Here is a 25,900-nt window from a genome sequence, read left to right on the forward strand (position 1 = left end):
GACAAAGATGGAAACGACGTGGGCGTCAATGGCATCGATGGATGGAGACGGGCGCAGATGGCATGGCCATGGGCATCGACGGCCTCGATGGCATCGACATGAGCATCAATGGCATCAACCCGGGCATCGATCCGGGGCGTCGATGGCATCGATATGGCATCAATCCGGGGCGTCGATGGCATCGATATGGCATCGAACTGGGCGTCGATGGCATCGATATGGCATCGAACTGGGCGTCGATGGCATCGATGGAACTGACCCAGGCATCGACGGCACAGACACCAAGGTGTGCATCGATGGCATCCGCCCTGGCATCGATGACACTGATGAAAAATCAGCGCCATGGATGAAAACATTGATGGCACTGAAAGAATCGATGCGGGGATCGATGGCATCAACGGACCGTGGGGGGAGAGGTGTCGATGGTGTCGAAAAAGGCAGGACGGCCTGGGATGGGGTACCGACAGTAGTGATGGAGGCATTGACTGCACGAAGGTACCGAGGTATAAATTTGACAGAGGCCCTGGCGGCAATAGTAACCGTGGAAGTCCCTATCCCACTAGTGCTAATAACCAGGCAGAGGTTCACAGGAGGACACTCGCAGGCTATGTGGGGCTAACTGTGAAAACATAGGGACAGGGAAGGCCGCAATTCGGTTGGTAGGCCGGGGAAACTGTAGTGAGGTGACAGGAACCGATCGAGAAACAGGGCATAGTACTCACCGAGCGTCAATTAAAAGTACACGAAGGGAGCCCCGCACAGGGAAAAAGCGTTTGTGAAGTAAAAGTTTAAGTGTTTCCGTGAGGAAAAATTGTGAGAATTTCTCACAGAGCTCCTAACCGCTATGCTTACTGCAGAGCGGAAAAAAGAAGACTGAGGGGAGACACCTGTGGTCACAGGGATAATTGCAGGCTGAGCATGCTCAGTGTACTCAGTGTGCCAGCGTCAGTCAAAGCTTTATAGAAACTTTCAGGCTGATACAGTACAGTGCACTCTGGTGGAGAGCACTGTTAACCGGCATTTGGACGCACGATTTCGATGCGCTAGCTTTACCCCTTATTCAGTAAGGGGTAATAGCGCGTCGAAAACGCGCGTCTAACCGCCCCCCCCCCCCCCCCCCCCGAGACAAATAGCACCTGCAACATGCAAATGCATGGCCCTATTAATCATTCCCGTGCGATACAGTAAGTAAAATGTGCAGCCAAGCCAAACATTTTACTTTAAGAAATTAGCGCCTACCCAAAGGTAGGCGTTAATTTCTGCCGGCGCCGGGGAAGTGCACAGAAAAGCAGTAAAAACTGCTTTTCTGTGCACCCTCTGACTTAATATCATGGCGATATTAAGTCGGAGGTCCCAAAAGTTAAAAAAAAGTAAAAAATAAAATAAAAAAAAATTTAAAATGGGCCCACGGTTCGAAAACCGGATGCGTTGGCTGTCAAACCCACTGACAGCCGCCGCTCCTGTCCAAAAAGAGGCGCTAGGGACGCACTAGTGTCCCTAGTGCCTCTGTTTACCGCCGGCCCTAATTTAAATATTTTAGTTTACTGAATCGCGCGCACCGGCCACTGGCCTGTGAGCGCGCTGGGAGAGCGGGCGCTCACCCACTCACTTTACTGTATCGGCCAGTTTGACAGAAAAGTTTTCCGTAGCAGACTCCGTCCACTGACGTCACCCATATGTGAGGACTACCATCCTGCTTGTCCTGTGAGAAAACCCACTACGAGGTAATCTGAGATTAGAAACATCAATGATTCCGACGTTCAGGAAAAGGCTGACGTTCAGGAAAAGGCTGAAAACATGGCTTTTTAAGAAAGCCTTTCCAGACCTCAACTGATCCTTACCTTACCAGCCATTTACTATCAGACATTACCAACACACTGTTAACAATCTCCTTCACTACATTAATTTTACTACATTGTAAATAATTTGCAACATTGTAAATAATTTGCTCTCAGTTAAACTCCTTCTACTTTCTCTTCTGCTCCCAGTTGTGCACTTCCCTGTTTTATTGTAACGCAATTTTTCTAACCATGCACTTGTTATAGTTATTTGTATTTCTCTGTATTTTTCACACCCTGTTAAATGTAAACCGGCATGATGTGATACCTGTCATGAATGCTGGTATAATAAAAATAAAATAAATAAAATGGAATAAATAAATAAATAAATAAATGATGTTCAGGGATGCAGTTGAATAGCGGAAAGTGGGATTAAAATTTTTGGGGCAATTATGGGAAGAGGATAGTAAACAATTAAAATCCTTTCAGGATCAGAGAGGAATATGAAGTGGAGAGGGAGTCTGAAGACTTTTATAACAATCTGATGGAGGAATTGTGAAAATATGGGAGAAAGGGATGAGAACCTTAAGTGCCAGATCCAGTTGAATGAATATTGATACAAGAAGATATACCCCATAGAGGAATCAACCTATTTTTCAAAGCTTTACAAAAGTGTCAGATAGAAAGGGCCCACCCACTGGGCCTGATTCAACAATGGAATAGGGATCTTCAAATGGAGCTAAACCCAAACGATTGAGAGGTTTTATGAAAAAAGGCACATAAAATCTCAAGTTGCAGCTGTAGAATTGAATTAATGGTTAAGCTTCTCCACCGGGCATATAGGTATCCACTCTTCCACTCAAACATTTATGCTGCACCCTCAGAGCTCTGCTGGTGCGGCTGCAGTCATCCAGGTTCCTACTTTCATGTATAGTGGACCTGTCCATATGTTCAAAATTTATGGTTGCAGGTTCGGAACGAGTACCAGGTAATTCTGGGTGTAGCAATAGACATAAAACCAGAGCTGAGTCTACTGGGGAGGTGGGGTGACCAAAACTTTACTACAGCGTAACGCTGTTTAGCGGATCACCTTATACATGCGGGGAGATTTATGATAGTATTACTATGGAAATCGACTCCTACAGCTGAGTGGTTGGAAAAGGCAGGTAAATGAGATCACACTGGTGGAGAAGCTTACTTATCTATTGAAAAGGAATACATTGTTGTATGAAAAACTTTGGTCACCGTATTGGAGATATTGGGCTAGCCAACATAAATAACAGGATTGGTTGGTATATAGTTCAGGAGAGAAATGAGTTAAAAGTATTATTCTTTTTTGCTGCAGACTTGCTGCAATGGTTAGAGAGATTCATATGTAAAACAATATTTCCTTCTGAGGGGTTTGTTTGTATTGTTGAGTGTATGTGTGTGTGTGTGTGTGTGTGGGGGGGGGGGGGGGGGTGGTTGTTTGTGAATGTATACTTAAATACATAAATAAAGAGTAAAAAAATAATCAGGATTAATAAATGTACCAAAAATGTGAGGAATATACTAATGGTCTAGTTATTAATTTCTGAATGTGATATATATTAATTTTTTGTGATTGACTTACTTTTTTTTTGTCTGTTATTTTACTTGGTTCTGTTTTTAATATCAATTTTTATCTGAAGAATTTCATTTTCTGCTTTTAAAATGCTCACACTGTTTAGATTTCAAATCATCTTTATATTTTCTTCATGCTTGTTCATTCTCTATGTTGTCTACTTTTTTTTAAGGTTAGCCCATTTTTTAATTAAATTTTGTTCTACTGCTTCAGGTTTTTTTTTCAGTTCTTTCAGAAGATTATTCAAATCTTTTATAATTGACATAGAATCTGCCTTGGCCGACTTTTCCATCTCAAAGTACCCTGCACTTCTGCCATCTTTCTGAGGCACGTGGTGGACTGCTCATCACACACATCTCTCCCTCTTTAAAGTCGGTTTTTGAAGTTGCGCACATATTTTTTGCTATCATTGCTGTTTTTTGGGTTTTTTTTGCATCCTTTGCCTTTTTGTGGCACATTCCTTGTGTTTTACTTAAGTGGTTAGATTTTTAGCTATGGACTGGATTGGAATTCATATCCTGGGCAGTCATTCAACTTTGTTGACATTATTAAAACATTATTTTTCCAGGATTTTAATGGTTATAAGGTTCACTAGATCTAATTTGAAAAGTATTGACATCTTTTGGTTAAAAATTTAGACACTATACTTCTGCAACATATGCAAGGGCTCCGCTATGCACTCATACAGCCTCACTCCCCCACTGGCATGCACATTAATTCATATTTTGTGTTATACAAATCATACACACACTCACCTATGCTGCTTGTACAGTTTTCCTTGATCATCTCTCAACTCCTCTACTTTTCCTCCTATCTCACTGCTTCCTTGTCCCTTTCTCTTCTTAGGCTTACAGCACCCTTATTCAAAGCCTCCTACATCTTTCCTACCTCACATCCTTCTTACAGTTTTTTTCTATAAAGGATTCTGCTATGCAGAACAGAGGCAGAATAAGCTTTTTTTTTTTTTTTTTTTTTAAAGGGAGCTTGCAATTTGAGGCCTGTGCTTGGGAAAGCAGCAGTTTTTCCATCATGCGTATAACTTTCCCAGGCTCCAAAAGCTTTAAAAAAAACGTATTTTGACATAATGAGAAATGCAGGTCAGAAGGGTACATTACATTCTCAAAGAATTAAAAATGCTATTGCATGATATTTACCAAGAGAGCCCTTAATGAGCAGGGCATATTTTTAACAGCAATTTGCAGTACTTCTGCCCAGCCCTACTAAAATCCATGTAAATTTTATATCAAATGATAAAGAAAAAGAATTCTACTACTAGTTTTCTATGTGGGAAATTATTTAGAAGTTCAATTACAATGCTCCTGTGAGACAAACTGTATCATCTCTTTGTAAAAAATCATGCTTATTTTTTTTATTTGGGAAAAGGGGCATGACAGTTTCCTGTTGTTCCTTTGAGCTTTCAACTGAATTGGAACTAAGCTCTACTGTGGCAATGGTACCATGAGCCTTCATTCACAACTACCAGAATGGTTCCCTATTTCTAACTCTTTTCCCCCCTCTCATCTTGCCAGTTGTTGCAGTAACAGTTTGCAACCAAGGAATACATATTATGAATGTGCATTTGTTTGAAACAAATGGGTAAAATGCAACCAATGAGTCCATTTTTGTTTCATTTGTGGACCCCCAAAATGAATGGAGGGGCTCGTGAAATTAAACAAAAACTTTTGTCTCATTCATTTATGTTTCCCATTCAAGCCTGTGCTGAATAAACAACTGGTAACTATAGCAATCAACTCTTGCCTGTGTGACCACACAGCCTCCTGGAAGCAGAGGCAGGACAATTTGGCAAGGAGACCAGACAGAGGAAAAATCACAGTGAAGCAACTTTTTAACTAGCCTATATCTTCCATCTGGATTAAGTGACACTGATGTCCCCCGCTGAAAGATCCGAGCACATGCAAGAAAATCTCTATTTACTCTCTAGCAGTTTGCAAAGAAGAATCTCTTTTACAGAAATTCTCAGAGCTGAAAAAAGGTTTAAAAAAGTAGGCTTTGGCACTGATAAAGGGATTTTTCTGATCTTCTCTGCTGCAGTCACAACAGTGGTTTGGCCATTCTCTCTCTCACTCACTGTCGGGCCGATATAGAAAAAGGTGTGGGAGAGCCAGCGAGCGCCCAGGCCACTCTCCTGTGCGCACGATTTAGTATCGGCCCGCATGCAAATGAGGCCCGTGATAAAAAGAGGCACTAGGGACACGTCCCTAGTGCCTCCTTTTTGATAGGAGCGGCGGCTGTCAGCGGGTTTGACAGCCGACGCTCAATTTTTCCGGCGTTGGTTCTCGAGCCCGCTGACAGCTACTGGTTTGGAAAACGGACGCTGGCATAATTGAGCGTCCGTCTTCCGACCTGTGGGCCGATTTAAATTTATTTTTTTTAAATTTTTGATTTTTTTTAAATTTTGGGACCTCAGACTTAATATCGCTATGATATTAAGTCGGAGGGTGTACAGAAAAGCAGTGCCAGTGATTTTTTTGTCTATGATATAGCACAGTGCAGTGAGGTTAGCAGATAGCATGAAGTGAAGAACAGGAGTCTGGACTGATCTGGGTTTGTACAGGGAATTAGCAATAAGAACATGCCATACTGAGTCAGACCAAGGGTCCATCAAGCCCAGCATCCTGTTTCCAACAGTGGCCAATCTAAGCCATAAGAACCTGGCAAGTACCCAAAAATTAAGTCTATTCCATGTTACCGTTGCTAGTAATGGCGGTGGTTATTATCAAATTCAACTTAATTAATAGCAGGTAATGGACTTCTCCTCCAAGAACTTATCCAATCCTTTTTTAAACACAGCTATACTAACTGCACTAACCACATCTTCTGGCAACAAATTCCAGAGTTTAATTGTGCGTTGAGTGAAAAAGAACTTTCTCCGATTAGTTTTAAATGTGCCACATGCTAACTTCATGGAGTCCCCCTAGTCTTTCTATTATCCGAAAGAGTAAATAACCGATTCACATCTACCCGTTCTAGACCTCTCATGATTTTAAACACCTCCATCATATCCCCCCCTCAGCCGTCTCTTCTCCAAGCTGAAAAGTCCTAACCTCTTTAGTCTTTCCTCATAGGGGAGCTGTTCCATTCCCTTTATCATTTTGGTCGCCTTCTCTGTACCTTCTCCATCGCAACTATATCTTTTTTGAGATGCGGCGACCAGAATTGTACACAGTACTCAAGGTCCGGTCTCACCATGGAGCGATACAGAAGCATTATGTCATTTTCCGTTTTATTCACCATTCCCTTTCTAATAATTCCCAACATTCTGTTTGCTTTTTTGACTGCCGCAGCACACTGAACCGATGATTTCAATGTGTTATCCACTATGACGTCTAGATCTCTTTCTTGGGTGGTAGCATCTAATATGGAACCTAACATTGTGTAACTATAGCATGGATTATTTTCCCCTATAGGCATCACCTTGCACTTATCCACATTAAATTTCATCTGCCATTTTGATACCCAATTTTCCAGCCTCACAAGGTCTTCCTGCAATTTATCACAATCTGCTTGTGATTTAACTACTCTGAACAATTTTGTATCATCTGCACATTTGATTACCTCACTCGTCGTATTTCTTTCCAGATCATTTATAAATATATTGAAAAATAAGGGTCCCAATACAGATCCCTGAGGCACTCCACTGCCCACTCCCTTCCACTGAGAAAATTGTCCATTTAATCCTACTCTTTGTTTCCTGTCTTTTAGCCAGTTTGTAATCCACGAAAGGACATTGCCACCTATCCCATGACTTTTTATTTTTCCTAGAAGCCTCTCATGAGGAACTTTGTCAAATGCCTTCTGAAAATCCAAGTACACTACATCTACAGGTTCACCTTTATCCACATCTTTATTAACTACTTCAAAAAAAATGAAGCAGATTTGTGAGCAAGACTTGCCTTGGGTAAAGCCATGCTGACTTTGTTCCATTAAACCATGTCTTTCTATATGTTCTGTGATTTTGATGTTTAGAATACTTTCCACTATTTTTCCTGGCACTGAAGTCAGGCTAACCGGTCTGTAGTTTCCTGGATCGCCCCTGGAGCCCTTTTTAAATATGGGGGTTAGATTAGCTATCCTCCAGTTTTCAGGTACAATGTATGATTTTAATGACAGGTTACACATTTTTACTAATAGGTCTGAAATTTCGTTATTTAGTTCCTTCAGAGCTCTGGGGTGTATACCATCCAGTCCAGGTGATTTACTACTCTTCAGTTTGTCAATCAGGTCTACCACATCTTCTAGGTTCACCGTGATTTGGTTCAGTCCATCTGAATCATTACCCATGAAAAGCTTCTCCAGTATGGGTACCTCCCCAACAGCCTTTTCAGTAACCGAAGAAAATAAATCATTTAATCTTTCCGCGAATGCCTTATCTTCTCTAAGTGCCCCTTTAACCCCTAGATCATCTAACGGTCCAACTGACTCCCTTCACAGGCTTTCTGCTTCGAATATATTTAAAATTAATTAATGGATAATTGAGAAACCACATATTTGTGCCTAACTGTAAACCGTTGTGATGGTGCACTACTAAACGACGGTATAGAAAGGTTTTAAATAAATAAATAAATAAAATAAATAAATAAAAAAGTTTTTACTGTGAGTTTTTGCCTCTACGGCCAACTTCTTTTCAAATTCTCTCTTAGCCTGTCTTATCAATGTCTTACATTTAACTTGCCAACGTTTATGCATTATCCTATTTTCTTCTGTTGGATCCTTCTTCCAATTTTTGATTGAAGATCTTTTGGCTAAAATAGCTTCTTTCACCTCCCCTTTTAACCATGCCGATAATCATTTTGCCTTCTTTCCACCTTTCTTAATGTGTGGAATACATCTGGATTGTGCTTCTAGGATGGTACTTTTTAACAATGACCAGGCACACTTTTTACTTTTGAAGCTGCTCCTTTCAGTTTTTTTCTATTTTTCTCATTTTATCAAAGTTTCCTTTTTGAAAGTTTAGCACGAGAGCCGTGGATTTGCACACTGTTCCTCTTCCAATCATTAAATCAAATTTGATCATATTATGATCACTATTGCCAAGCGGCCCCACCACCGTTAACTCTCTCACCAAATCCTGTTCTCCACTGAGAATTAGATCTAAAATTGCTCCCTCTCTTGTCGGTTCCTGTACCAATTGCTCCATAAAGCTATCATTTATTCCATCCAGGAACTTTCTCTCTCTAGCGTGTCCCGATGATACATTTACCCAGTCAATATTGGGGTAATTGAAGTCTCCCATTATTACCGTACTACCAATTTGGTCAGCTTCCCTAATTTCTCTTAGCAATTTCAACTTGAATTCAGAAAACAGATAAATCTCCTCAGTTTTGCTGCCTCCAGGAGTACTACTGAAACAGCGATGACAAACCCTGGGGCTATGACAGTGTTGAGCTAAGGTAAGCTAAGTACTGCTCTTGCTTGGCTAGTTGGCCAATGGGCAGTTTAGTTTATTCAGAGCTCTTACTATACTGCTTTTCTGTAATAAAGAGGTTAACAATTGATTAATAATATAACATAAATGAGGGTACATTACACAACATAGGTTTAAAATACAATATACATAAGTAGTTTAGGAGGGTACTGCTATTTTGCTCTTTGTGGCCACAGTTCATTAACTACCTATTTCACCAATGTATGGAAAGGAAAATGGAATAAAAATGAGAACATCGGAAAAAATAAATAGAAAGGTCAGGCAGGAAAAAAGAATCATATGCTTCTCTGGTATTCTATACATACTAGTGGTACATTTTTCAATTATTTAAAATATTTTTATATCAATAGATAAAACTGATTTCAGCTAGCAGCTATCCATATACCAAACTATGTATAATTCAAGCTATTTAAAATACTAAATGAAAACAATGGCAGGCAGTTTAATTCCTCAGAAAAATAGTGAAAATCTAAGGAAATAATTTCTGTTTTGTATGTCAAAAATCAGATAATTTTTTTTTTTTACTCATGACCCATAGCAAAAAACAATGAAATAATGATTTTCTCAATTTTAATCTATGAAATGAAGTTTGAGACAGTACTTGACTGAATTCAACTTTATGAATATGACCAAATTTATCAGCACTGCACTGTACATGTTGCTGGGGTGAGGAATGGAGCTGGGGGAATGCTGTCAGTAAAGTCAGTCCCATTCATGGTCTCCAAAGTTGCCAGTTATGCTAAGTTCTTCCTGGCTCCCATTAGGTTATTTAAAAAAATAAATGAAGTACCATATTTACATGGAAAGGAAGGATGATTCTGCAAACTCAGTAGAAAAATTCTGTGGTCCCAAAACAGATCGCCTCGTACATAATTAAGGCTTGAATTATTTGACGTGGGAGGAAAGGACAGATGTTTTCCCTGCAATTTGCGTTACTGTTTTCCTTAATAAATTTATACCCAATAGTATTTACATAATCATACCTTTACTCCTTCATTGTAGCTGTCAACAGGACTGCTAAGACTGGCCAGGCTACCCAGATGACTGGGGGCTCCAGGGCGAGGAGGTTTCTTCGGTGGAGCTGGATGATCTGGTTAATGATATAATTTGATTTTAAAAAGAGAACTTAGGTCTCCAAAGGGATCCTCATATTGAATAGAATTATTTTTTCACAGGGATCATATCTTCACACCTTCTAAAAAAATAATTATTCCACTACATAAAATATCCTGACTTATTTATAAACATTCGATATCCCACTTTTTCCTAAGATAGTCTTAATTATATTTGGAATTACAGCTATGGTTGTGTCACAATTTTCAATTAGTACAAAAGCATTAAACACGAAGGAGGACAAATAAAACAGATATGAACTGAGATATGTGCTAGACTAAGTGGTTATCTGAAATGTAGCAGATCATGTGGTAAATTACTGGTCTACTCTATAGATTTCTATATGACATATCTCGACATTAAAAAATGAGCAGAAAGAACATTGTTACATGAACACTGTTCAGCATTTCAATTCCTGGACTCTGCTTGTGTTCCTTTAATCAGTAGGTGCTGAATAGCAACTATCACAGATCCCAGGAGCCATTATGTAACAGTGACACCTTCTAGACAAGCTCAGAGGATACATATACTGGTTTCTGAAGGGAAGGTCTGTGGCCCAGAATGAAAAGTTGTGTTGTTGCAATGAGTGCCTCTTTCTTCCACGCAGTTCACAATCGCGGCTTAACTGTTTGACCCATATGATGCGTCGTATATTATCTACAAAGTATCGTGTGGATTCAAACATTTAAACTGTGCTGGGGTGGCTAGTATGCTTAGGCTTTGAGAGTAGGAGAGAGAGAGAGAGAAGAGGTCAGGCCATGCAGAACTCTTGTGATCATGAAAAACTATTTTTCAGAATGACTTTGGCCCCAAGTATTTTGGATAAAAGGTGCTCTGCTGTACATGAACCGAGCAATACATTTTCTGGATTAATACAAGAGTGTTCAGAAGTTGACCAAGTGGTGTTCTAATATCCCACTAATAGTACTACATTTTCATGCACACATTTCAAGTTTGATACCTAGGCTGGGAGTGTGCTCTCTGGGATAATCAGTAGTGGGAGAGCTGCACAGCAAGGGACAGGCTCTCTAGCATTGCTCTTCAAGGACATTTGCTGGTAAGGGGTATGCATTTGAGCCTATATCATTATGGGCATGAGTCACACTTATCTAATGGTCCTATAGGAAATTCTATTTCATGCCTTTCTAATTAGAGCAATACTGTGGTAGGGTTTCATGGGAATGTTAAGGGATTGGTGCTGCTATGCCTGTGAAACCTCAATTTTGGAAAGCCTTATAGCTAGTTCAGTGTTCAGATGTGAGCTGACTGCGTTTTTTCCATATTTCTTAAAATATTTTGTCTTTAAAAAGTTTTTTTCAGCATTTTTGAAACCATGTTCATTACAGTATTTGTCACACAGTTGACTTTTTTCAGTTAGGTTCTTTTTTTATATACTATATTTATTCTTATTTACTCAGCAATAAACATACAGGGAATAAAAACAAACAGGAACAGTCTGATTAGTAATAGAAAATTAATGTCCTGAAAATGTAAAATTATACTTTGATAACGTATTTAATAGTTTACCTGGTTTTCCCACAGGTTGGTATATATGCTGGTTACCAGTCTATAAAAAGAAAATGTAAATTTAATTAGGCTGGTGCAGTACCAGTATTTATAACTGAGTATATTCTGGAACTCGGAATGTAAGAAGTCTGTTGTTTGCTCTGTCTTAACCATCAGACTGATCCAAGTTTCCTTTCAAGGACTTCTAACCACAAACATTCCAAAAGTATTTCCTTACTCTGCTTTATTTTGAGGTATCACAAGGCATATGTGGCCTAATTTCTATATCACAGAGCTTATGAGAAAGAAACATTCATCTTGCATTATATGGCACACAAAATGTTCTGCAATCTGTAACTATCACTAACATATTTCACATCAGAAATAATCGAGAAGTCAATGTTCAGTGCCATTTGTTAGGCTATGTTCAGACTTAGCCATATAGATAATCAGATCTAATAATTCTGCTGCAATGACTGGCCCGAAGACTGTCATATAACTGTTTATCACCTAAAAAGTTATCTGGCTAGATAGGGGGTGGGCATTCCAGGACACAGCCTGCTACCTAGATAAGTTACTCAGATAAGCACTGATTTTCAGCATTATCTGGCTAACATAGCCGGATAACTTTAGGATTGCTGAAGAGCAGTCCTAAAATTAGCTGGATAAACTTATCCAGCTAACTTTAATATAGGGGGGTATATCCAGTGGCACACATGTGATGCCGAATATCCCTGCAAAATTAGCCAGTGGCTGAACATGGACCACCTAAGATTTTAGATTTAGCTCATGCTTTTTATTGGTACCTCAAGCTGCATTACATTCAGGTACAATAGTTATTTCCCTATCCTCAAAGAGCTTACAATATAGGGGTCCAATTTACTAAGCTTTTTTTCCCCATAGACACAGACTGGGAAAAAAAACCCCATAATGAATTAGGTCCTAAATTTCTATCTGAGGCAATGGAGGGTGAAATGACTTGCCTAGGGCAACAAGGGGTGTCAGTGGGATTTGAACCCTATCTTCTCAGCCTGCTGCTCTAACCACTAGGCAACTCCTCCACAGAAACCCAACATTGAGTATCTACCTCAAGCCGGTGCTAAATTTATTGGGGTTTGGCAGTGTTGGTAGATTTAAAGGGTCGTTCTAATGTGGTAAGAATTCATTACCTTTATGCCACATTATGTCACAGAGCTTCCAATTGAAAATTTGGGCCAGATGCTCACCTGTTCTCTGAGGACAGCAGAATACCAGTCCATATGAGTGATATCATCAATGTAGCCTGGGACAAATCTCTTCCTTTGAAGCTGCTAAATCTTCATTCATGCTTTAATTAAGCATGAGTGGGACAATTTACATTAGCGCCAACTCATGGAGCCCCTTCAATTCCATATAAAGATTTAGGTAGAAACCAACTTCTAGGGGAGATGGGCAGGTTTGTGTAGATTGGTATCCTGCTGTCCTTGAGAACACCTGTTGCAGATAAGCAACCTTGCTTTTTATGAGGACAAGCAGAGCATTCCCCATAAGTAGGAATCCCTAGCTACAGCCTGCCATCATATAAAAAGGAAAAAAAAACAATCACGTCAATGGGTAAGCAATTAATTTTTTTATATCTTTTTTTTTCTTTTATAGGGCAACCTAAACTAACATAAATGTGCCCTAGGTGGGATGAACATAAGAATTACTATACTGGGCCAAATCAAGGGCCAATCTCAGGTGGGCCAGCAACGTTGTTATAGCTCTAACACTATGAGCCTTGACACAATTAGAGCAGCAGGCTGAGAACCACGGAAATCAGGATTCAAACCCTGCTTTTTCCATTGATGCTCGTTACTTTGGGTAAGTCCTGTCACCCTCCATTGCCTTAAATACAAACTTAGGGACCTATTTATTAAACATTTTTCCCATAGACAAAAAATGAGAGCAAACAGGCCCCTTAGATTGTAAGCCCTCCTGGGCAAATTTATTGTACCTGATTTGAAACTCAGCTGCAGCAGATTTGGAAAGAAGGGAAAATCCAAAATCCAAACCCAGAGACAGGCCTGCCTGGGCATAACAGAAGGAGCTGCAATCTGCTATCCAATTAATATGTATTTGATTATTTATTTAGACATTTTATATACCGTCATTCCATGTGTAGATCACAATGGTTTACAAAGTGACATTCATAGTTACAACTCACACAAACAAATAATGATTGGTTACAGAGGTGGAATTCATTGCTAGGCATTATCAAGTGAAATTTTCAAACATATTTTAATTGATCTAGTGCATAAGGCTAAGGGTTGACATTAAATGATAATTTTCATGTCTTAGTGAGTTGTTTTGAGAGACTTCCATTCTCTAGTTTGGTGTATTCTTCATAATTTGATTATTACAGTTATCCCAAGCCTGTTTTGGGCAAAAGAAATGAACAGCTGGGTGGCCATTCTATGGGCTTTAGCCCACTTCAGTGAGAAGGCTAAGCCTTTTTTTTTAGTCCAAAGTATGTAAAGCTTTTTCACCTTTGTGGCCATGTTGACTTCAGGAAAATTGTTGGAAGAACGATTGACTGGATAAGGAGACTATCTGACACCACCTTAGGCAGGAACTTAAGATATATGACTAGAACATCCCTATGATGATGAACTTTTAGATAAGATGGATGTCACTAAAGTTTGGAGTTTGCTGACTCTGCAGGCCAAAGTAACCGCCACCACAAATATGACATTCCAGGTCAGGTATCTGAGTGCACAAGACTTCAGACACTCAAAAGGAACTTTCATCAGCTGGGTTAATAGCACTTTTAGAACCCTTAACAGTGGGAGACTCAATGGGAGGCTTTACCTGAAGAAAGCTCTGCATGAATCTTAAACTAAAGGTGTAGAGAGAGAGAGATCAGTTTATCTTCTAGATGGGAATGATAAGCACCATTAGCACTGAGGTGAACTCTAAGAGTTTGTTTTTAGATCAGGCTCTGAAAGATGTAGGTTATTCAAGCAGTTTTTGTGTGGACAGAAGAAAGGTTCTAGGGCCTTGTCCTCACAGCAAATGGCAAACATAAGGCCTTCTAGTGAAATCTAAGTTAGAAGGATCTGAAATACTCCTCCAGAGAATCTGGAAAAACAAATTCCTTCCTTCTCAATATCTAGGCTGTAAGGGCTAGGGACTGGATATTGCGATGAAGTAACATTTTATCATTCTGTGTTTGAGAGTTGGTGAATCCCCCAACTGAACTGGTTCCTTGAAGGACATCTCCCAAAGGGGTGAGAAACCAAAACTGTCTCAGACAATACGGAACTATGAATATCAATGTTCCCAGGTCATATCTGAGTCTCAGTAAAGTTTTTACAGCTAAAGAAATTGGAGGATACACATACAGAATACCACTTCCCCAATGAAGGAAAAAAGCATCTGACATTAGTCTGCACTTTGACCCCCTTGTGGAATAGAAGTGGGGAACCTTTCTGTTCAGAAAATTGCAAACCGATCTACCACTAGTGTCCCTCAATTATGAAATATATCTTCCACTTGCTTTTCTAGAGCCATCTGTGGGGCTCAAGAATCCTACTGCATTTGTCCACCAGGACATTATTCTTTCTTGTCAGAAATGTGGCTCTTAAGGTCATCCCTTAAGAGATTACCCAGTTCAAGATTCTGACAGTTTCCCAATCCTCATTCCTCCTGCTTGTTCAGGTAAAACATGACTACTTGATTTTCTGTGCAAACTTGGTTGGCCAACTGATCTCTGAAAAACTTCATAATATACACCTTTATTATAATCCACCTAGAGCAGGCTCTAGTAATAGGTGGAATATAAATTATTGTATATAAATAAATATTCAGTATTGTCTGGAGCGCAAGGAAATTTGTGTGGTAATACTGTTCCTAAGGAAACCAAAGATCCTGAGTGTGAAACCCTTCTATGTTGGCTCCCCATCCTAGGCTAGAGGTATCAATAGTTAGGGTAATTTGGCAATAGGGAAAATTAATATCTTTGGCCAGATTTGGATGAACCAGCCATCAGGACAGTGAGTCCTTGAGCTGCTGGGTGATTTGGATGCTCTTCTAAAGACACTGGTGCCATAGAAGTAACAGTACATGTTACTTCTATGGCACTTCTATGTGCCATAGAAGTAACATGTACTGTTGAGGCCATAAGGTCCAATATTCTCAACTTGCTCCAAGTTGATGTTTGCAGTCTAATTTCTTCCTTCACTGTAGACATCAAGGTGATGATCCTTCCCTGTGGAGAATTCCAATCAATGTGACGGACTCAGATGGGATTTGGGGCATTTTAAAATGAGCCCTAGTGATACCACCACCTTGTATGGTTTTGATCATGGACAGGTTCCATTTTCCAGAGATGTGCTGTTACCCATTTGGTTGACCAGATAGAGAAACACATGCATCACCAGTCTGTGAAGGTGCACAGCTATCACAGCTAGATATCTGGGAAATACTTGAAGTTGAGAGACAAGGCTAAATGGTAGTACATAATACTGGAGGTGGTTTCCCTAATACAAATCTGAGATACCTTCTGTGACTGGAATGTATCACTATGTGAATATATGCATCCTTGAGACTCAAAGAGCACAACTACATCTTGAACCTTTACTTACAGTCCTTAGGGTCTAGGATGGGACAGAGTCCTTATTTCTTTTTGGAGATCAAAAAATAATTGGAATAAAATTCCTGCCCTCTCTCTTGCTTTGGGACAGATTAGACTGCTCTGGCCTGAAAAAGGAAGGACAGATCCAGATGCAGCATGTCCTGATAAGAAGTGCTCTTCTCGGACAATTTGGAAGAATTCCCAACAAATATCATTTGTAAACATTCTATACAGTTCAAAGGACTCAGATATCAGAGGTTACACCAGGCCAATGGTTAATAAAAAAACGTAGCTTTTCCTTCCTGACAGGGAAGTCCTTTGGAATGGAAACTGGGATGTTGACTATGCATTCTGGATGCAGTTTATCTGTCACCTGGTGCCAGGCTCTAGGCGACATACATAATTTACATACATAAACCAAATAAAACAAATATAACAGATCCAACAACTCCTCAGCAAATATCAGTAAACAATAAAAAACCGGAACAATCCTAGTCAAACACACAAAACGGCCTGCTGAAAAAGACAGGTCTTAAGAATAGACGAAGATTTTAGTACAAATCATAAGACAATCTTTTATGAATGTTCTTATATTAAGTTGCCTACAGCCTGGAACCAGGTGACTAATGAATAAATAAATAAATATAGGTGTGGCAATAGAGAAAGTCTTCTCTGTTGTCTTGGCCAGTTGTGCCATACGAACAGCACAATATCCAATAAGCCTCTTTGGGACGAGCACAGCACATGGGTGAGGTTATACAGTAGATATGGAGCACTGCATTAGCCAAGGGAAGAGATTTCAAAGAAATAAAATTATGTACTAACAATGATGTCTTATATTTGTGCAAATTGAAAAGGACTGGTGCTCTCTGATATCCAGAAATAAGTCGGTCAGCAGCATTTTGCAGCAATTGCAGTATTCTCAGAGCAGAGGCTGGAAGACCAATAAAGATGGAATTGCAATAATCTAGAAAAGGTAGTTTAAAGGTATGAACCACTGAGCAGAATTCTACTTAGACTAAAAGAGAATTAAGGCCTTGTAATATGCACAGTTTGAAGAAAGTGGCTTTCACTACGGCTTTGTTCTGTGGGAGAAATGTAAATGTATAATCAAACAGAAGACCCAAATTCTTTACAAATTCAGCTACTTGCAGAATGGTGTTTTTCAATGGATATAGTGTGAGAAATTTTAGTTATACCATTGAGTTGCAAGTCTAGAATTTCAGTCTTGGCTAGGTGATGCATTGTTTAGGTGATGCATTGTCCTTTCGCACTGAGGATATCTCCCCAAGGCCTACTGCCCAGGAGGGAAGGGTTAGGTCGGCCGTCATAGTTGGTGATTCGATTATTAGGAATGTAGATAGCTGGGTGGCTGGTGGGTGTGAGGATCGCCTGGTAACATGCCTACCTGGTGCGAAGGTGGCGGACCTCACGCGTCACCTAGATAGGATTTTAGACAGTGCTGGGGGAGGAGCCGGCTGTCGTGGTACACGTGGGCACCAACGACATAGGAAAATGTGGGAGGGAGGTTCTGGAAGCCAAATTTAGGCTCTTAGGTAGAAAGATTAAATCCAGAACCTCCAGGGTAGCATTCTCTGAAATGCTCCCTGTTCCACGCGCAGGTCACCAGAGGCAGGCAGAGCTCCGGAGTCTCAATGCGTGGATGAGACGATGGTGCAAGGAAGAGGGATTCAGTTTTGTTAGGAACTGGGGAACCTTTTGGGGAAGGGGGAGTCTCTTCCGAAGGGATGGGCTCCACCTTAACCAGGGTGGAACCAGACTGCTGGCGCTAACCTTTAAAAAGGAGATAGAGCAGCTTTTAAACTAGAACAAAGGGGAAAGCCGACAGTCGCTCAGCAGCGCATGGTTCGGAGAGAGGTATCTTTAAAGGATACTAATGATGCATTAGAATTAGGACATCCCGACAGTGAGGTTCCAATAATTAGAAAAGTAGTCCAAGTGCCTGTAACTAAAAACTCACCTGAGCTAAAAAATTCTAACTTATCCCTATCAATTAAAAAACAGAATAAAAATACAAACAAAAAACAAACTTTGAAATGTTTGTATGCTAATGCCAGAAGTCTAAGAAGTAAGATGGGAGAATTAGAATGTATAGCAGTAAATGATGACATAGACTTAACTGGCATCTCAGAGACATGGTGGAAAGAGGATAACCAATGGGACAGTGCTATACCGGGGTACAAATTATATCGCAATGACAGAGAGGAGCAGTCGGGAGGAGGTGTGGCGCTTTATGTCCGGGATGGCATAGAGTCCAACAGGATAACCATCCTGCATGAGACTAAATACAAAATTGAATCTTTATGGGTAGAAATCCCTTGTGTGTCAGGGAAGACTACAGTGATAGGGGTATACTACCGTCCACCTGGTCAAGATGGTGAGATGGACAGTGAAATGCTAAGAGAAATTAGGGAAGCTAACCAAATTGGTAGTGCAGTAATAATGGGAGACTTCAATTACCCCAATATAGACTGGGTAAATGTATCATCGGGTCACACTAGAGAGATAACGTTCCTGGATGGAATAAATGATAGCTTTATGGAGCAATTGGTTCAGGAACCGACAAGAGAGGGAGCAATTTTAGATCTAATTCTCAGTGGAGCACAGGACTTGGTGAGAGAGGTAACGGTGGTGGGGCCGCTTGGCAATAGTGATCATAATATGATCAAATTTGATTTAATGACTGGAAAAGGAACAGTGTGCAAATCCAAGGCTCTCGTGCTAAACTTTCAAAAGGGAAACTTTGATAACATGAGAAAAATTGTTAGAAAAAAACTGAAAGGAGCAGCTACAAAAGTAAAAAAAATACCATTCTAGAAGCACAGTCCAGATGTATTCCACACATTAAGAAAGGTGGAAAGAAGGCAAAACGATTACCGGCATGGTTAAAAGGGGAGGTGAAAGAAGCTATTTTAGCCAAAAGATCTTCATTCAAAAATTGGAAGAAGGATCCAACAGAAGAAAATAGGATAAAGCATAAACATTGGTAAGTTAAATGTAAGACATTGATAAGACAGGCTAAGAGAGAATTTGAAAAGAAGATGGCTGTAGAGGCAAAAACTCACAGTAAAAACTTTTTTAAATATATCCGAAGCAGAAAGCCTGTGAGGGAGTCAGTTGGACCGTTAGATGATCGAGGGGTTAAAGGGGCACTTAGAGAAGATAAGGCCATCGCGGAAAGATTAAATGATTTCTTTGCTTCGGTGTTTACTGAAGAGGATGTTGGGGAGGTACCCGTAATGGAGAAGGTTTTCATGGGTAATGATTCAGATGGACTGAATCAAATCACGGTGAACCTAGAAGATGTGGTAGGCCTGATTGACAAACTGAAGAGTAGTAAATCACCTGGACCGGATGGTATACACCCCAGAGTTCTGAAGGAACTAAAAAATGAAATTTCAGATCTATTAGTAAAAATCTGTAACTTATCATTAAAATCATCCATTGTACCTGAAGACTGGAGGATAGCAAATGTAACCCCAATATTTAAAAAGGGCTCCAGGGGCGATCCGGGAAACTACAGACCGGTTAGCCTGACTTCAGTGCCAGGAAAAATAGTGGAAAGTGTTCTAAACATCAAAATCACAGAACATATAGAAAGACATGGTTTAATGGAACAAAGTCAGCATGGTTTTACCCAGGGCAAGTCTTGCCTCACAAATCTGCTTCACTTTTTTGAAGGAGTTAATAAAATGTGGATAAAGGTGAACCGGTAGATATAGTATACTTGGATTTTCAGAAGGCGTTTGACAAAGTTCCTCATGAGAGGCTTCTAGGAAAAGTAAAAAGTCATGGGATAGGTGGCGATGTCCTTTCGTGGATTGCAAACTGGCTAAAGACAGGAAACAGAGAGTAGGATTAAATGGGCAATTTTCTCAGTGGAAGGGAGTGGACAGTGGAGTGCCTCAGGGATCTGTATTGGGACCCTTACTGTTCAATATATTTATAAATGATCTGGAAAGAAATACGACGAGTGAGATAATCAAATTTGCAGATGGCACAAAATTGTTCAGAGTAGTTAAATCACAAGCAGATTGTGATAAATTGCAGGAAGACCTTGTGAGACTGGAAAATTGGGCATCCAAATGGCAGATGAAATTTAATGTGGATAAGTGCAAGGTGATGCATATAGGGAAAAATAACCCATGCTATAATTACACCATGTTGGGTTCCATATTAGGTGCTACAACCCAAGAAAGAGATCTAGGTGTCATAGTGGATAACACATTGAAATCGTCGGTGCAGTGTGCTGCGGCAGTCAAAAAAGCAAACAGAATGTTGGGAATTATTAGAAAAGGAATGATGAATAAAACGGAAAATGTCATAATGCCTCTGTATCGCTCCATGGTGAGACCGCACCTTGAATACTGTGTACAATTCTGGTCGCCGCATCTCAAAAAAGATATAATTGCGATGGAGAAGGTACAGAGAAGGGCTACCAAAATGATAAGGGGAATGGAACAATTCCCCTATGAGGAAAGACTAAAGAGGTTAGGACTTTTCAGCTTGGAGAAGAGATGACTGAGGGGGGATATGATAGAGGTGTTTAAAATCATGAGAGGTCTAGAACGGGTAGATGTGAATCGGTTATTTACTCTTTCGGATAGTAGAAAGACTAGGGGGCACTCCATGAAGTTAGCATGGGGCACATTTAAAACTAATCGGAGAAAGTTCTTTTTTACTCAACGCACAATTAAACTCTGGAATTTGTTGCCAGAGAATGTGGTTCTTGCAGTTAGTATAGCTGTGTTTAAAAAAGGATTGGATAAGTTCCTGGAGGAGAAGTCCATTACCTGCTATTAAGTTCACTTAGAGAATAGCCACTGCCATTAGCAATGGTTACATGGAATAGACTTAGTTTTTGGGTACTTGCCAGGTTCTTATGGCCTGGATTGGCCACTGTTGGAAACAGGATGCTAGGCTTGATGGACCCTTGGTCTGACCCAGTATGGCATTTTCTTATGTTCTTATGTTCTTAAAGCAAGCTTGTTATGCTAAATGCTAACGACTAATGGCGGAAATGCAAACAAATAACAGCAGTAGTTTTTGCCCAGGTTAGACGCATGGGCAAAATGAACTGGATGTCATCCACATATAATTGTAGCCTCCACAGAGCCCAGTCAGTAGCTTGCAAATAGGTGTCATATAAATATTGAAAAGTAAAGCTGACATGGGACCCCAGACTGAATCTGATGCCACTGAGAACACTCAATATGGGAGGTAACTTGTTTAGATCTTCCAGTAATCTAGGATTCAAACCATTTTAATACCGTACTTGAGATTCCACACTCTCAGCTGAAAAGGAGGATCTGATGGTCAAGCCAGTGGCGTAGCCACGGGTGGGCCTGGGTGGGCAGGTGCCCACCCAACTTAGACCCAGGCCCACCCAACTGGCACCGGAACTGCAAGGCTGTCGCGGGATCCCATCCCCGCGACAGCGAACAAGAGAACCCACGCCTCGCGCGCCATCACAGCACACATGGGGAAGCGCTGTTGCGGCCGTATGGCCAACCGGTCTTCCTGTTCGGGGGGGGGGGGGGGGGGGGGGGAGCGGAAGCGCCGCGCGCAGCTTCCGCTTCCTCCCCCCAATGCAGGAAGATCAGCTGCCTCTCCTGCTGCCACCCGTTCTCCTGCTATCTTCGGACCAAACGGCCCGCCGAACTTCCTGTTTGGGGGAGCGGGAGCGCCGCGCACAGCTTCCGCTTTCTCCCCCAAAGCAGGAAGATCAGCTGCCTCTCCTGCTGCCACCGGCCTCCTGCTATCTTCGGGCGTCGGGCCGTACTGCTTGGGGGGGGAGGGAGGAAGCGGACGGTGCGCTGCGCTTCCGCTCTCCCCCCCCGACAGGAAGTTCGGCGGGCAGTACGGCCCGACGCCCGAAGATAGCAGGAGGCCGGTGGCAGCAGGAGAGGCAGCTGATCTTCCTGCTCTGGGGGAGAAAGCGGAAGCTGTGCACGTGCTTGAATTTGTATGTGTGGATGAGAATGGGAGTGTGTGTGGGTGAAAACTGGAGCCTGGGTGTGTATGTGGGTGAGAATGGAAGCTTGAATATGTGGGTGAATGGGAGCTCGAATGTGTGTATGTGTGGTTGAGAATGGGAGCCTGGGTTTGTGGGTGGGTGAGAATGGGAGCTTGAATGTGTGTATATATGGGTGAGAATGAGAGCCTGGGTTTGTGTGGGTGGGTGAGAATGGAAGCTTGAATATGTGGATAAGAATGGGTGCTTGAATGTGTGTATGTGTGGGTGAGAATAGTACCTTAAATGTGTATATGTATGGATGAGAATGGGAGCTTGAATATGTGTGGGTGAGACTGGGAGCATGGGTTTGTGGGTGAGAATGGGAGTCTGGGTTTATGTGTGTGGGTGAGAATGGGTGCCTGGATGTGCGTCTGTGTGTGCATAAGAATATAAGCCTGGGGAGGGGTGAGAAAGTGAGAACTTGAATGTGAGCTTGTGGGGGGGGTGGGGAGAGCATATGAGAGTGACAGCTTGAGTGTGTGAGAGGGAGTCTGTGAGAGAAAGCGTGTATGTGTGTGTGTGTGTGTGGAAGGGAAGAAGACAGTAATCTTTCTTCTAAGACACTGAAAAGGAATTAGGAAATGAGCTATAAGGGAAAAAATGGGAAAAAGAGACCAGGACCAACTGATTAGAAAAATACAAAGATCAGACAACAAAGGTAAAAATATATATCTATATTTTGAGATGTTAGCAATTTAAATATAAGCAACACAACCGCTCTCTCAAAATTTATGGACAGGTAGGAGCCGTGTATAAAATCGTAATAATAAGAAGGCTAAAGTACCACAAATCACCGTGAATTATGTTTGTATCATTAAGTAAACCTCATACTTAGGCGTAGATGTGAATGCTATGCTGCATAATTTGGCATTATTTATCAGTAAAAAAACAACTAGTAGACCTGCATGCCTACAGCCCACCCATGTAAACCTTGTGCCCACCCAAAAAATCAATTCTGGCTACGTCACTGGGTCAAGCACAACAAATGGTGCCATGATGTCAAGTAAGATAATATTCGCAGCCACTATCAAGGCCTCTCCTAATCGTATCTAGGCTTGAGAGCAGCAGTCTCTCTTTATTAAGAGATTATATGACTCCAAATTGAAAGTAATCAAGGATCTCAGGAGTCTCAATAAAGTCAGTTAACTGCTACAAAACAAGAGCCTTACTGACCTTTGAGATAGATGATAAGGAAGAGATAGGCCAATAGTTAGAGAGAACCAATGGCTCTAGGTCATGTTTCTTTAGTACAGGCCTGATGGAAGTCCATTTAAGCATGCCAGGCAAATAGATTTCAGCCAAGGACATATTATCATCATTACAAATGGCACAAAAGTGTCTTTCACAGTCTTCAAGTCTGAAACACTGCAAGGATTTAGCGGGAAAAACTCTGTGTTCAGTAAACAGATGATCTGAGATACCAGCGTGAGCAACCATTTCAAAAGATGACCACTTGGATGGATCATTGGGCAGTTCTAAGAAACAAGATGTCATAGGTGTAAATGAAGTTGAAATATTTGCAACTTTATTACTAAAAAGGTTCATAAACTTATCACAACAAAATTTCCCACAGGAGACCGTTCTATCTGAACCAGAAGTATTAGAAGTTTTTGTTATATTTTGTATAATACAAAAATAACATTTAGATTATTAAAGGCAGATTCTAGTTGGTGGCAATGGAAACATTTTTAGTGTAATCTACTATGTTTTTGTAAGCAGCCAGCTTAGTTTTATAATTCACAAATGTCCCAGGTGAGTGCGTACGATGCCACACCTGGCTTCAGAGACCTCTACATTGAACCAATGTCCATATATGTTTCCCTGTTTATTACAAACTTTAAAAGTAGCAATATTGTCCAAAGCATCTTTAATAGTGGAATTCCACATGGTGATAGAAGAATCTATATTGACAAGATATAATTCCTTAAAATGTAGAGATTACTTACCTGATAATCTCGTTTTCCTTAGTGTATGCAGATGGACTCAAAACAAGTGGGTATAGTGTGCTCGTGCTAGCAGTTGGAGATGGATCTGACGTCAGCACGGGTACATATACCCCCGCAGGAAGTGCAGCAATTCAGTAATCTTCCTTGCAAAAGCTTTATGGATATATGTGTAACTGACCGATCGATTAAATGAACAGGATTACCCTGACCGATTGATAGTGGCTGGAGACCGCCAGTGTTCTCAACCGGAAGGCGTCGACACCCGGCAGGGTGGATGCCCTATATAAGAAAACATGGCTTACCGAGAGTCGGTGAATCCCCATGTATACCGGCAGCCGGGCGGGATGCTGAGTCCATCTGCATACACTAAGGAAAACGAGATTATCAGGTAAATAATCTCTACATTTCCTAGCGTGTAGCAGATGGACTCAAAACAAAAAATAAATGGCGTAAAGCACCATCACCGACCTCCCTCTCAGCTTACAAACTTGCTCTTCACATCTACAAGAGCGCCACACTAAAAACAAAAAGGGACTACTACGCTCACAAGATACATCACCTCATCTTCGATTCAAAAGCCCTCTTTACTTATGTCTCGAACTTAACTCAACCCAATTCTCCGGACATCCCACTCAACCAAGCGCACGAAAAAGCTGAGGAGCTGGCCATCTTCTTCAGTAACAAAATTTCCAACCTGCAATCTCAACTAAAAACGAATACCCTAGCCCCACCCAGCACATTCCGCCATCACTGCAATGACATGGCTATACAAGCCTTCGAACCCATTGCAATATCAGAGACCAAGTTAGTATTGAAGAGAATGAAACCATCATCCCACCCATTTGACCAGATCCCTCCCAAACTACTGCTGCTAATTCCAGATACCATCTCCAAAACCCTAACTGACATTATCAATTGTTCCTTAGCCCAAGGAATTTATCCAGACGACCTGAAAGTTGCTTCTATCAAACCCCTATTAAAAAAACCGAACCTTAATCCTAAAGATCCATCCAACTTCCGCCCAATATCCAACCTTCCTTTTATAGCCAAGGTTACAGAAAAATTAGTCAACACCAGATTATCAGAATACCTCGAAGACAACAACATATTATTCCCCACTCAATACGGCTTCCGAAAATCTTTAAGTACAGAATCACTTCTCATATCTCTGACAGATTACCTCATCATGGGCCTCGATAAAGGTCACGCCTACTTGCTGATACTCCTCGACCTATCGGCGGCCTTTGACACCGTGAATCACTCCCTTCTCCTAAATCAACTAGCGAACATCGGAATTACAGGCTCTGCTCTTGCCTGGTTCAAATCATTCTTGGGAAACAGAGGATATAAAGTCAAAATACATAACAAAGAATCACAGTTTTACCCTTCTTCGCTAGGTGTTCCACAGGGCTCCTCTCTCTCCCCCACGCTCTTTAACATTTACCTCATACCCCTATGTCAACTATTAACTAATCTTAACCTCAAATACTTTCTATACGCAGATGACATCCAGATTGTCATCCCTATCAAAGAATCCCTTACAAAAACTATCAAAATCTGGGAAAACTGTCTTCAAAATATTGACAACCTCCTCTCCAGCCTAAATCTAATCTTAAATTCCGCTAAAACCGAAGTCCTCATAATTTCCCCTGAAAACAGTAACCTCACCTCAAATCCTCCAACCGGCTTTCAAACTTCACATGTAAGAGACCTAGGAGCCATTATCGACAATCGGCTAAATCTAAAATCTTTTATTAATCAAACCACGAAGGACTGCTTTTATAAATTACACGTCTTAAAAAGAATCAAACCACTTTTCCATTTCCACGATTACAGAACAGTTTTGCAATCAATAATCTTCTCTAAGTTAGATTATT

The 25,900-nt window shown here is 40.9% G+C and overlaps 1 protein-coding gene across 24 annotated transcripts in view; it reads right to left on the reverse strand.

Annotated features, from left to right (window-relative positions):
• PTK2 (protein tyrosine kinase 2) overlaps nt 1-25,900 on the reverse strand; it is a 1,447,287-nt gene that overhangs the window by 97,702 nt on the left and 1,323,685 nt on the right. For all 24 annotated transcript variants that reach the window (XM_029592091.1, XM_029592099.1, XM_029592089.1 and 21 more), the window contains 2 exons: nt 11,468-11,507; nt 9,811-9,917 (listed from right to left, as the gene is read on the reverse strand). In XM_029592091.1, coding sequence (XP_029447951.1) covers nt 9,811-9,917; nt 11,468-11,507 — 147 coding nt within the window. The remainder of the gene's footprint in view (nt 1-9,810; nt 9,918-11,467; nt 11,508-25,900) is intronic.

Source organism: Rhinatrema bivittatum, chromosome 2 (genome assembly GCF_901001135.1).
Source record: "Rhinatrema bivittatum chromosome 2, aRhiBiv1.1, whole genome shotgun sequence".
In the NCBI taxonomy this organism is placed as follows: Eukaryota; Metazoa; Chordata; class Amphibia; order Gymnophiona; family Rhinatrematidae; genus Rhinatrema; species Rhinatrema bivittatum.